The 12,165-nt window shown below is 43.0% G+C and overlaps 1 protein-coding gene and 7 non-coding genes across 8 annotated transcripts; 5 read left to right on the forward strand and 3 right to left on the reverse strand.

Moving 5' to 3' along the window:
* Positions 1–25: 25 nt before the first annotated feature.
* On the reverse strand, positions 26–12,144 carry stimate (STIM activating enhance). Its single transcript, XM_041034255.1, has 8 exons — positions 11,106–12,144; positions 8,974–9,022; positions 8,786–8,881; positions 8,467–8,588; positions 8,068–8,180; positions 6,560–6,637; positions 6,181–6,324; positions 26–2,011 (listed from the first exon to the last, which is right to left on the reverse strand). Exons 1-8 carry the CDS (start codon positions 11,323–11,325, stop codon positions 1,898–1,900), a joined length of 936 nt encoding a protein of 311 aa, XP_040890189.1. The 5' UTR covers positions 11,326–12,144; the 3' UTR covers positions 26–1,897.
* trnar-acg lies at positions 2,495–2,567 on the reverse strand. Its single transcript has one exon. It is a non-coding gene; the product is annotated as a tRNA-Arg (tRNA).
* Positions 3,357–3,429, reverse strand: trnar-acg. The gene has a single exon. It is a non-coding gene; the product is annotated as a tRNA-Arg (tRNA).
* On the forward strand, positions 4,344–4,415 carry trnae-cuc. The gene has a single exon. It is a non-coding gene; the product is annotated as a tRNA-Glu (tRNA).
* trnae-cuc lies at positions 4,657–4,728 on the forward strand. Its single transcript has one exon. It is a non-coding gene; the product is annotated as a tRNA-Glu (tRNA).
* Positions 5,378–5,449, forward strand: trnae-cuc. Its single transcript has one exon. It is a non-coding gene; the product is annotated as a tRNA-Glu (tRNA).
* On the forward strand, positions 7,258–7,329 carry trnae-cuc. Its single transcript has one exon. It is a non-coding gene; the product is annotated as a tRNA-Glu (tRNA).
* trnae-cuc lies at positions 7,680–7,751 on the forward strand. The gene has a single exon. It is a non-coding gene; the product is annotated as a tRNA-Glu (tRNA).
* Positions 12,145–12,165: the final 21 nt, after the last annotated feature.

Genomic DNA, 12,165 nt, shown 5'->3' on the forward strand with positions numbered 1-12,165 from the left:
CAGCAAAAACACACAGTGGTTCAACGTAATACATCGCATCCTTTATTGGAAAAGCTGATACAATGATAATTTACCTCCATCACTCGCCTTTTTGATCTAGTAGTTTCATTTTGCAAAATACTATAAGTCCTCTTTGTCCTGGCTGATGCTGTACTTTCCTCCTTTAAAATACACATTTATTCCTTGCCAACATGCCAACAACATCATAATGAAATCATCACCAGCACCATAGTCATCACAGCCACAGTTTATGTCACTTTCCATTTACTTTAAAGAGAACCAGCAGCCACACCAACTGTGAACACATGCATCCAGCACAAGCCAGTGCATACAGGTATACCGAGTGTATATATACTGGCATGCACACACAGAAACATACATACACGCACTCACACACACTTTCTCTTGTCTGTCTGGTCCACAGTCACTTAACAGTTTAGAGGTCTACGCATGTCACATTCTTAACATCAGAGCCTGCTGAATGCTGCTTCATGCCTGAAGATCTGGAGCTCTGAATAAAACAGTCAAATAAAAAGAAAATCCAAAAAACAAACAAAACACCTGCTGGTAATTTCACTCAGGCACATTATTGTAACCAAAAAAAAAAAAAAAAAAAAATCAAATCACACAAAATACAAAAGGAAAAATGAAAGCTATGATAAATGGGAAATTGTGCAAGAAATGGTTCCCATATCTACTCTCCCTGTTTGGGTGAAGGACTAAAGAACACTTTTGGAACAAGCATAGTCACCTTTTTGGCCCAAAAATATCACTCAAAATTCAAAACCTAAAAATAAAAAAGAAAAAGAAAAAAACAACAACTACACAACTTAAAATCAAACAAAAGATTTTCAAAGACAACACAGTCAGAGAACATCAGTAAAACAGTCACACACAAACTACAGTCTTGCGTCTACAGACAGGCAACACTGAGTGAGCTGATATTAGCAAGTTGCAGTGTGGTACGTTTGCAGTCCTGTAGGTTTAACCGCTGAAAGGACTCCACCAGAAGATAAAAATGGAAGGCTGCTGCAAGCGTAAATGTGCTCCCTCTGACACCAGTAACATTACATACAAAGTATACAGTAGTAAAGTGTGTAATTGTGCTCGAAGGTGTTAGAGTCATATCAGTATGGTGATTCAAACACTCTGATGTAATGCTCCTTCCATGTTTGAGGTGAGTCCGACTGTATGCACCCTCACATACAGAAACGTACACGCGCAAACACACATCACAGGCCATGGTGGTATGTCGACATGAGAAAACAAAAGCACAAACTGTACATGGAACCTACATCAGGAATACAATCACTTTAGAGGACATGTTAGAGAGTATCAAAATGTAATCAACTCTATGAACAGGTTTGTTTGCATGATGTTTGGTTCTGTTGTGGCCATTTAGATTTGTCCAACCAATCTGATCACGACACCATACACGCTGCCACTGAAGTCCAAACAGTATTAAACTAGTGTCACCCCCTTCCTGCTTCACTCACATTTAGGATTTAACATTATTATGTTTGTCCATGGTAGAATTCCTTTTTCTCAAACAGTTTCTTTAAACACAACGCTCGCCACAGGAGTGCCACGTTGAAATGCAACAGTAATCCAAAGTAACAGGTTAACTGCAAAAAAACAAAAACAAAAAAAAACAAAAAAAAATCTCCCAGTGTTTTAAATGAAATTTCAGGTTAAACACAGTTTATGTAGCAGTCCTCCAGGAGTCAACATTGGAGGGAATTCAATTACAGTAAAGTCTTCTGCCATCAAAGGGCATCCTATGTTCGGAAAAAGGTTGATGTCAGAATCTGTGGAGTTATGGGGGAATGTATGTGGCCTGTGTGCTGAAGAGCTACCAGAGGAAATTCGATCGTAGCAGTTTAGCTAGTCACACGGGTCAAACAGGGATCCCCATGCGGAGCTTCTTCTTCTTCAGCGTCTTCAGGCCAGTTAACCGTCGAACATCATCGTCATCTGACTCATCCATTTCGTCGTCTGCTGAGAAAAGGATCTGAGAAGCAGGAGAGAAAAGGCAGAGAGATTTTAGGACTAAATGGCTTATTGAGAGACAGGGTCACTGCAGCATTATAAGAGCATAATGCAGTCTCTCACAGCTGGATAAAAATCTGCCCCGCCTTCGCAGTACATTCTGGGTGGATAGAAAAAACATTAGCTTGGCTGAATGTTGAATCATGGGTACATCTTAAATTCTCAGAGTGAAACTTTGAAGCACTTTACATTGACTGATTCTGTCCATTTCCCCTTAGGATACAATGTAAAACTGCTGTGTTATGTAAACAAAAATATGTGTATATAATGTCCATAGTATCTATTGTACTGCTCTAACTGTACCATGCAGGTCAGTAAGTGAAAGTAACTTGCAAGTGTGCCTGTTTTCATTCAGAGAGATCATTTTATTTTTTCATTTTCAACAACAGCTGCATTTCAGCAAAAACAGAAATCACAGTTATTCCCCATGAGACAAAAAAGGAGACGAGCCAGCCAGGAGTCGAACCTAGAATCTTCTGATCCGTAGTCAGACGCGTTATCCATTGCGCCACTGGCCCGCTACATGAGCTGCTTGCTGCAGAAACCAATACATGTGTTTCAGCGCGGCTCAGCCCCTCCCCCACAGCTCAGCAGTGTGCTGAGAGCATGCTCTCTCACAGCAACCACTGCCACGAGCAGGAAGCAAAGCGAGCCAAGAAGCTGGCTTTTGTCTGAACTGCTCTGACCACTCAGATGTTAACATGCCTTGAAAGTCAGCTTTGCACTTGTTTTTGTGATAACATGTGGCCCACTGACGAAATACAGCTAGTGTTGATAACAGAATGAACATTCTTGCTCAAATAATTTGAGCATGACCTGCTTTCACAAATGAAGTCAGAGCAGCACTTAGGTATTCTTCGATACAAGCTGTGAACATGGGTGTTCACTTCCACCAATGTGATAATGAACTTAATGAGCTTTGTTCAAGGCATTCATAAAGAAGAAATGCGTGAAAATGACTTAAAGGCTCTGTTTTTGTTCCTTCTGGGACAGGGAGTCAGTGCACTTGTGTTTTCACAGCCTTTGGCACAAATCGGTCTCGACGTTGTGTGACCTAGAAACTGAAAGTGATCAAAACAGGAGATGTAAAATCTATTTAAGGACAGACTGCAGGACCAACGGGACCAGAGGCTGTAATCTGGCTTTGATTTTGGCAACGATTCGACCACTCCGAACTCTGCCAAGTGATTCAGTCTGGTACAGATCTGGCATTGGGCAGTGATAAGCACAGCAACGCAGGTCATATCTACATTTGAATGATTTGAATGGGTCAATGGATGAACACAAAAAACATTAAAAAACACAGACGAGCCAGCCAGGAGTCGAACCTAGAATCTTCTGATCCGTAGTCAGACGCGTTATCCATTGCGCCACTGGCCCACTGCTGTCACCAAACCAAAATACACATGGTGAGCCAAAAACCCAGACGTGCATACCTGATTACTTCCTCTTGACTTCTGTCTGACCTGCACTTCCCATCTCTGCCTCATTATCCGACCACAGGAAGAATATCACATGTTTAAACAGGCTGTTCAGCAGCAGTTTAAAGGGAAGTGAAGCATGTTTGGGTTTTACATTAATATCACTTGTAATAAACTCTGTTACTTCCCCTCTTAAAGACTACTGCCATTTTTTTAAAATTAAATTGCCTTTTACTATTTACAGTTATATTCTTATTATAAGTCTTTTGTACAATGCTGTACAAATGACAATTGCCCACATATTAAAGAGAGCTGTGTGCTAAATTACAAAGAAAACGGCAAGGACTGAAAGCAAGCAAATAAATAAAGTTAGGATATCAAATTTGGGGGTTTTTCTCCTCGGTCTGATCATGAATAAAAGGGACTTTTAAGCCATTCAAGCCAAATTTCCTCTAACCCTAATGCAGAAAATAAAATATTTAATTTTATCTCCACAGTGGATACAATTTTCACTTCAGCAAGGCAAATATCATTTTCTAGGCCCTTTCCAGAGTTGAAAGCCTGAGCTCTGATTTTCATTAAAGATGAGAAACAGCCTGGGTGAAGCTGGCTGCCTGGGTGGGTAAAGGAGTCAAAGAATCCATTTTGGTAAAGCAGCATAAAAGCAACAATAGTCTTACTGGTTACTGTAGTCTGCTGGGTTGGACACATCAGCCTGCTTCACTGTTGTTAATTTAAGTCTGGATTTATGTGCCTCTCACCTGCCTTCAAAAACTGAATAGTGAATATGGCTCATTCAGTTAGTGAAGCTACTCTAACAAAAAAAAAAAAAGACCAGCCACAACTCCATGCCTTCAAAGATAAAAATGGACATCCCTGGTGGTCTAGTGGTTAGGATTCGGCGCTCTCACCGCCGCGGCCCGGGTTCGATTCCCGGTCAGGGAACTCCTTATGTTTTTTCCAAAAATCGAAGATTAAAAGGTTTGGAGACTATGTCCTACCAACTGACTTTTTTTTCTAAAGGAGAGAGTTGCCTCAAGAGCCTTGTAGGTTCTGTGCTGGACTCAGTGACCACATTCATCCGCTGTGATATCACACTGAGAGCACTACCACTACCAGAATACATTTAACAAACCACTAGCCCTTGTGGAAAGCAGACCACGTGCCATCAGAGCACTGACCAGAGTCCCTGGTGGTCTAGTGGTTAGGATTCGGCGCTCTCACCGCCGCGGCCCGGGTTCGATTCCCGGTCAGGGAACTCCTTCTTATGTGTCTTCCCATGTGTCACATTGTAAACAGTGTAACTCTATAAAAAGCAGTGTTTATACCCCAGTTTACAAAAGAACCCACATTATTAGGAGAGATCGGCAGCTGGTCTCTTCAAGTGCTGAACATTGACAAAACCAAGACTGAATAAATAAATAAACAGAAGTAAATAAAAATGATGTACCATAGGAATTACAATGACACAGTGATCAGTGTGTGATGTGAACAGTGGGGTTTCACACAGTAGAAGTGAGTCCTCACATCAAATGACAATTCACCCAACTGAGTTTAAATGATCACTAACTGATAAAACAGTAATTCTAATGGTGGAGTTTTCCTTCACAGTCAAGTAACCAGAAAGAAACCCACTGGGTGCAATATTACATCCAGCAAAGAAGAGGATAGCTCTCCAGAGCACCTACCATAACTACAACAAATCTACTAGAAACTACCAAAAGCCATGCAGGTAAGGATGTGCATAATGAGTGTACCTCTTCTGCAAATGAAAAGCGATCTAAAGGAACACCACCTGTGTTTCTGTGCACAACCACCACTAGAGGCAGGAGGTGGTAGTCCAACCACTGTCTATTTTTAAGGGCCAGGGATTCCAGAGAACATGCCTTCACCCTCAACGACAGGTGTCCCTGGTGGTCTAGTGGTTAGGATTCGGCGCTCTCACCGCCGCGGCCCGGGTTCGATTCCCGGTCAGGGAATGTTTTATTGTGTGCCAAGGAAGCTGGATCACAAGATCGCACCATTGTTCCTATTATGCTACTTACTAGCCTGCTTGGTGCTGACCATGCACAGGTGAAGCAGATGAGTCCACACTCTCACCACAAATTAGCGGGCATAGAGGCACACGTACACCCTCTGATGACAAAATTTACGTCACTCAGACCACAGTCTGAGACTTCGGGGACTATGTTCATGTACACAAGTAACCAGATTACTGTGAGAAATTAGAGGGCTCTCTCTTCAAGTGCATTTGCTGGTAAATGTTCATGAAAACGTACTTTTACCACACTGGTGTTGTGACTTCATGCGGTTTGGGCGTATGTGTGGCCTGTGAGGAGTAGAGCGCTGCGTTGGGCTCATTTGCTTTACAAGCGTTTAAAGTAACTGGGAACTATCCAGGAAACCATAACAGCTCAAGAGCCTACTCCTCTTTTTTTTTGTTTTTTTTTAGAGATTGACGGTGTGCTGAATAAGTACCAAGTAAGTTTTTCTGTAACAGGGTGCCAATCAGTACTGGAGACCAGGAAAAACTGAAAGTCAAGAGACTATGTCATACTGAGAAAGTCTCAGAAGCTCAGAAATTTTGGGGGTAAAACTATGTGCAACTTCTGCGCCAATGCACACATCTTCAACTATTTATGTTTTATTAACAACAGCTAAGGATGTCTAGCTAGTGATATTTTTCTGATGTCCGGTGTGTGGGACTTACCTCTGACTCTGAGTCATCGTGGGATAGAGCTCGTCTATAGCGCACCTTGCTGTTCCCTCGCGAGTCCTCCTCTCTCTCCTCCAGCTTTGCTTTTGTCCTGTGCTTCTTCATTAGAAAATTATCTACCACCCAGAACATGAGGGCCTAAAGACAACATAGAGGATAGTGTGGTGAATGATCGTTTCCTCATGTGGAATTAAGAGAGGTGATTTTTAGTTTGTTCACCAAAACTGGGAAGATTTCTTTACATTCATACACACACAAGATAATAACCATGGTATGAACAAAGAGGCATGATTTAGGTTACGAATCATGAAATCGCACAAGACACATGTAGTGTTGGTGTTGCAGGAAAAACGCACAGGAACAGCAGACTTACGTTAATGAAGAACGGAACGATGAGCATGACGATGGCCAGTTCCAGGTTAGGATTCTCTATGGGGTTGTGGAGAGCCAGCTGTGATGCAGATAAACAAACATAACACAGATGTAAGCACAGACATAAGCATACACAGCAATGCAGACTGCAGTACACTTAGCCTTTCAAAGTTCAAATATCAGCAGGGGCAATCAATTTGTAAATAAATGGAGGGAGAGTCCACCAGAGCAAACACTACAACATCAACATCATCAGTAAGTAATCAAAACGAGTGTTTACCATACGTGATCTTTTGCACAACACATCAGTTGAAGGCGTGATGAACGCGTGAGGCTGCACTATTTAAAGCAAATGATATTTAGATCAGAATGAACCTGTGCTGCAGGCTGCATACATACGGACTCAATATCCTTTGCCTTTCCTTGTTTTCTTGTTTATTCACCTCAAAACGCAAACATTTCTGCACGAGGCTTGTAGGTGCTGCGCTTGACCATAAACATCTATCATCAAGATAAGAAAAACAACTGTGATATCACACTCACAGTTAGTGGTATTGTTCCTTCTTACTACCCCTACTACCACAGGCAGCACTACGATAACTGCCTGCTGTCAAAAGAAACAAAAAAAAAAACAATGACACACTGCAGCAAAGTACGGAGAGGATTCTACAGAATGTCCCTTTAAAGGCCCCACAGTTGTCCCTGGTGGTCTAGTGGTTAGGATTCGGCGCTCTCACCGCCGCGGCCCGGGTTCGATTCCCGGTCAGGGAACACTAGATTTTGTTTTCTTTCAGTAACTCACACGTTAAGGTCATAAACAGACAAAACTTATGTTTACATTAAGTGTCACTCACCACAACACACCATGTGTATCCTTGAGATCTAACAAACATGCTGAATTCTTTTCCTTCCTAACTGCCATGGTAACGATGGCTGGATACAAACTTCTATTTTTTTAATGGATCAAAACTTAACAAAGAACTACCTCTTCAACTGTGTGAGGAAAAATTAATTTATCATTCATATCGTTATACCAACATGAACAAACTCTCATTCACAAGTACCACAGTACAGTACTATAGGGATTCCAGAGATCATGCCTTCAAAGGGAAAAGTGGACATCCCTGGTGGTCTAGTGGTTAGGATTCGGCGCTCTCACCGCCGCGGCCCGGGTCCGATTCCCGGTCAGGGAACATGGCTTTATTTTACATGTTTTGCCTAGAAGGACTTCACTCAAAAGTGAAGAAGCATGTCCACACGCTGACTGTGTGAAATAAAGCACTAAAACATAAGTATGCTAATTCAAGTCAGCAGGTGAGTTCTGACAAATTCCTGAAGCGATCAGTAATCAATCAATCAACCTGTCTGGATTAAGAAGCAGGTTAATAACACCTCTGGGAGCAGCCACTACCCTTTGAAATATTGACAATTTGTCTCCACTAGTTAAAGAAAATGATGACATTAAAAGGGACTAATTTCACCTGCTGTTATTTCAAATCATTTTCTGACCTGTTTCCACTGGGGAATGAGAAGGACAAGCATGATGAGGACTTTCTCAAACATCATGATAAGGATGTAGAGGATACACTGGCCCAACCACGCTGTGCACTGCACTGGTTCTCCTGTGAGAAAACACACACACACACACACACACACACACACACACACAGAGGAAAAGAGTGACACAACAGATTACTGTCAAAAATTTTGCTTAGTTATGAAGAAATGTAGCACAGATCATTATTAGATTTCACTGCTTCAGTGATACACAAACTATATTTGGGGGGTAAAAAAAAAAAAGCATTGGCAGTGTAAACAAATGACACTGCAGTATTGCAGTACTGAGGGCAGCTGCTGCCCTCCATTGGGCGTTACAGGCAGTCTACCACTCAGACACAGGGTCCTCACCATATTCTCCAAAACGCAGAGAATCCCACTGCCTCCACTCTACAATAGCACTGACGGCTCTCACCCCAGCATAGATCAGCAACATTCCCAGGGAAGCATCTAACAGGAAGTTAATGAGGTATCTGGGAGACAAAGAAAAGCAAATGGAATCTGAATCTGAAGTTCAAACTTTCCTGTTGGACAGCCTAGTGGTTAGGATTCAACACTCCATGTCTACAAGCCTTAATAATCTGAATTTTGACAATTTCTTGGTGATGTATCTCTAACGTACAGAATCAGAAAGTTCTGAGGAGAGTAATCAAATGCAGGATTGACTCACAGTGAGCAGGGATCCTCCTCTGTGAGGTCCGACAAGTAGACATTAGCAAAGTGGATGAACAACATCCCTATAGCCTGTTTTGAGGTATCCAGGAACCTGCAGAGACACAGGACAAACGATATGCTTCTGAGACCCTACATTTGATGCCTTTGCGGAGAAATGAATTTGAGCTGGCTCAGTTGCCTTACCAGATCCTCCAGGGTCTCCTCTCATGTTTGGGCTCCCTGAAGCGTTTCACTGTGGAGGAAAGAATGAGCCGCACAGACAGTAGGATTTTACTACAGATCACTCATACAAACACAGAGGTACACAGGATCAATCAAACAGATGCTTTTGGGGTTTTCACTTAACCAAGTTACAACTCTCCTTTGAGCTGTCAAACGTCCAGTGAACATTTTATTGGCTTTATAGTACAGTATTTACTTGGTCCATCTGAAAATCTAGTCATGAACTAATATATTTAAGATCTGAGAATGAAGGTTGACACGTCCCTTTCGAGCAGTTAAACTGTCACACGAGCAAGCTCACAAGTGCGACATCAAAAAGTTTCTCACCCAGCTGACAGGAAACTGAACAGTACAGAGAGCATGATACAGGCTAAATCTATGTGCGGGTGGTTTGTTGTGGCAGAATGAAAACTGAGCAAAGGCAATAGGTTACTGGTTACTTCCCCCAAAAGGAAGAAGTGGATCGAGCTTACAACATGCTAGTGTGGGCAACCATGTTCCCCAGGTAACTAATGAAGTATGTATCCAGTGTTTATGTTATGGGCTTTTCAGAAGTCATCAGTTTAATTAATCCCTGTGTGTAAGGGAGTCGGAGGAGTTTTATGCAAGAAGGCTCATCACTGAAAGCGGTGAAATGTCCAACACAAATAAAGCTCTTGCTGTTCTCCACAATAGCGACTTGTTTTCCATGACACCCCCACTACCCTCTTCTTTTAACTGCTATGACACAGAGCTGCATGGTTGCAGCGGAGCTTCAGTGTCATGTCATCACTGATTTACTTTTCTATAATCACAGACAGACTCTTACATTAAATGCCCTGTTCTAAGCTGTGATGCCTGGACACTGGTCTCATTCATCATACACTCTCAGGTCTCTAAGCCTGCACTAAATACTACAGTGTCGCCCAAACATTTTTTCTGAAGGCTTTTTGTTTCAGGCGGGGAAGTTGTGCTGAGAGCTATGACTTCAGTTTCTGCTCTGAGTGCAAGTGTGACTTCAGACTGAACACACCCTGCATGCAGCTGGATGTGAGGTGAACACAGGCGGAGGCCCGAGCCGACTCCCACTGCTCAGAGAGCTGCCTTGAGGCGAAAAAAAAAAAAACCCAACTCTAAAATGCTACACATTCCTCACTACTGTGAGGCTGCTGGGACACACACAACTGAGGCTGCTCTCATTAGGTCACACAGCTGTCAGTGCACTGCCAGACACTGACTGAATGGAACCAGGGCTAAATCTAAATCTTGAATGTGATGTTTTTTTTTCTCTATGCCAGTGTTGCCCTGTCTACCTGAATATAAGTTAGGCTGCCTCAACCAGAGAGGGAGAAAAGAAGTGACAATGATTCACACAAAGAAATTAAACAAGAATGAGCTTAGTGTCAAGAAAAATCAATCAACTGAAAACTGCACATATACTAGCTCCTTTACAAACACACTCACTGAAGAGAAATGACAAACACTTCTCTGTGAGGCAGCTGCAGGGTATATTGAATAACAGTCACTTGAGGTAGTGCACCTTACTTTGCAAACGCTACACCGTTTTTTTTTCATGCAAATCAGTACTGCACAAGTAAACTGGAGCTGCAGGCACTTCTCACAAGTTGACTGAACTTCCAACACACATAATCGATGTAAGCAACGCTCCTTTCCCCTTGCCACTGCTCCATCAGCTTCATGATTTTTTTTCTTTAATAAAGTCTGCTGCCTGCCAAACCAAAAACCTTTTGTGAAAACAGAAGCTGTTTCCTATGTTTAACCTGAGAGGAGCACGAAAGGTCAAACGTGTCAGGGAGTGTAGAAAGTAAGCAGCTTTTATTGCAGCCATCAAAAAGAGAGTAGGTTACGAGGTGCAGAGTCACATTTAACTAAAACCCCCTGCGTTCAGTGAGCAAATCTAGCTGTAAAAGTGAGAGAAAGCCTTCCTACCCTCCTCTTGTTCATCTGCCTTTGTTCTGGAGTCGGACGTGATGCTCACAACTGTGATCAATGTCGCATTTGATTAAGCGAGTGATGCTATTGGATAATTGCCTGGTTACATCAGCAGCTGGTGTCAGATATGTGACACACAGCAGACCTCTGGCTGTACTCACACATCAGCGTGCTGAAAGCCATCACGGCCAGAAGTCCTTGCAGGAAAATCCCAAACGAGTCCATCAAGGCGCCGTTCTCGCACCCCCGGTTATCAGTACCTGGAGTCGGGCTGGAAGACGTGTTGGTAAAGGATACAACGGGCAGTCCTGCTCCTCCTGGACCTGGCAGTGCCACGTCTCCGAGCTGGGACACCATGTTGACCCCACTAACAGCAGCCATGGGACAGAAGAGCTGATCAAGACTAATTAATAAAGCCGGGGGTAGTAGCTTCTCATGCAGAGACTCTGTGGACTTCCCAGTCCTCTCCAGCAGTTGCCGGTCAGCTAATCGATATATTAGGCAGGACAGTCTTCGGTGAAAGATGGTGGCATCCTCTCCCTCGCAAAAGCGCACTCATTCTCCTGCTTCAGACATCCATGAAGACATGGCTTTTTTTCTTCATTAACGAAGAAGTAAAACAGTCACTAGAGGTTACAGTAACGTACTGCGCAGCACAAGCTGACCCGTTTAAATACTTTCAAACGGAGGTCCAACATTTAAAATCACTATGTGGTTCACAAGGTCCATGCAGCAAAGGAAACCTTTTCTGCCTCGACCTGGAATCTTCCTACCAGCGAGCTAGCATCAGTGACAGACACGCCAGCTACACCTATGTCCCAAAACTACTCAAAGAGACAAAGCCAGGGCGATAACTTATCTTGTACGAAGTGCTCAGTGAGGTCAACCGGTCAGAAGTGAATTATTGCCGACTGACAAAGGTCCATAATAATAAAAAAAAAAAGATCCGGCGTCTGAGCCGCTGCTACTATCACCTCCCTACCTAGCTAGCCTCCAAGCTAAGTCCCCAGTTTCAAGAAGCTAATGCCTGGATAGCAAACGCAATATTTTCTCTGACATTAAACAGCAGCCCGTGCACTGGTCGACCTTCACTTTAACGCCTGTATAAACAGCTCCTCTGCATTTAAAAACAATGAATATGATGAATAATTGCAGGTCACGGTTCGCGTAGATCCAGCTGCTTCCCTGCCCAGCAGTCCCCACTCATGTTGACAGACGTTT

Source organism: Toxotes jaculatrix, chromosome 3 (assembly GCF_017976425.1).
Source record: "Toxotes jaculatrix isolate fToxJac2 chromosome 3, fToxJac2.pri, whole genome shotgun sequence".
Lineage (NCBI taxonomy): Eukaryota > Metazoa > Chordata > Actinopteri > Toxotidae > Toxotes > Toxotes jaculatrix.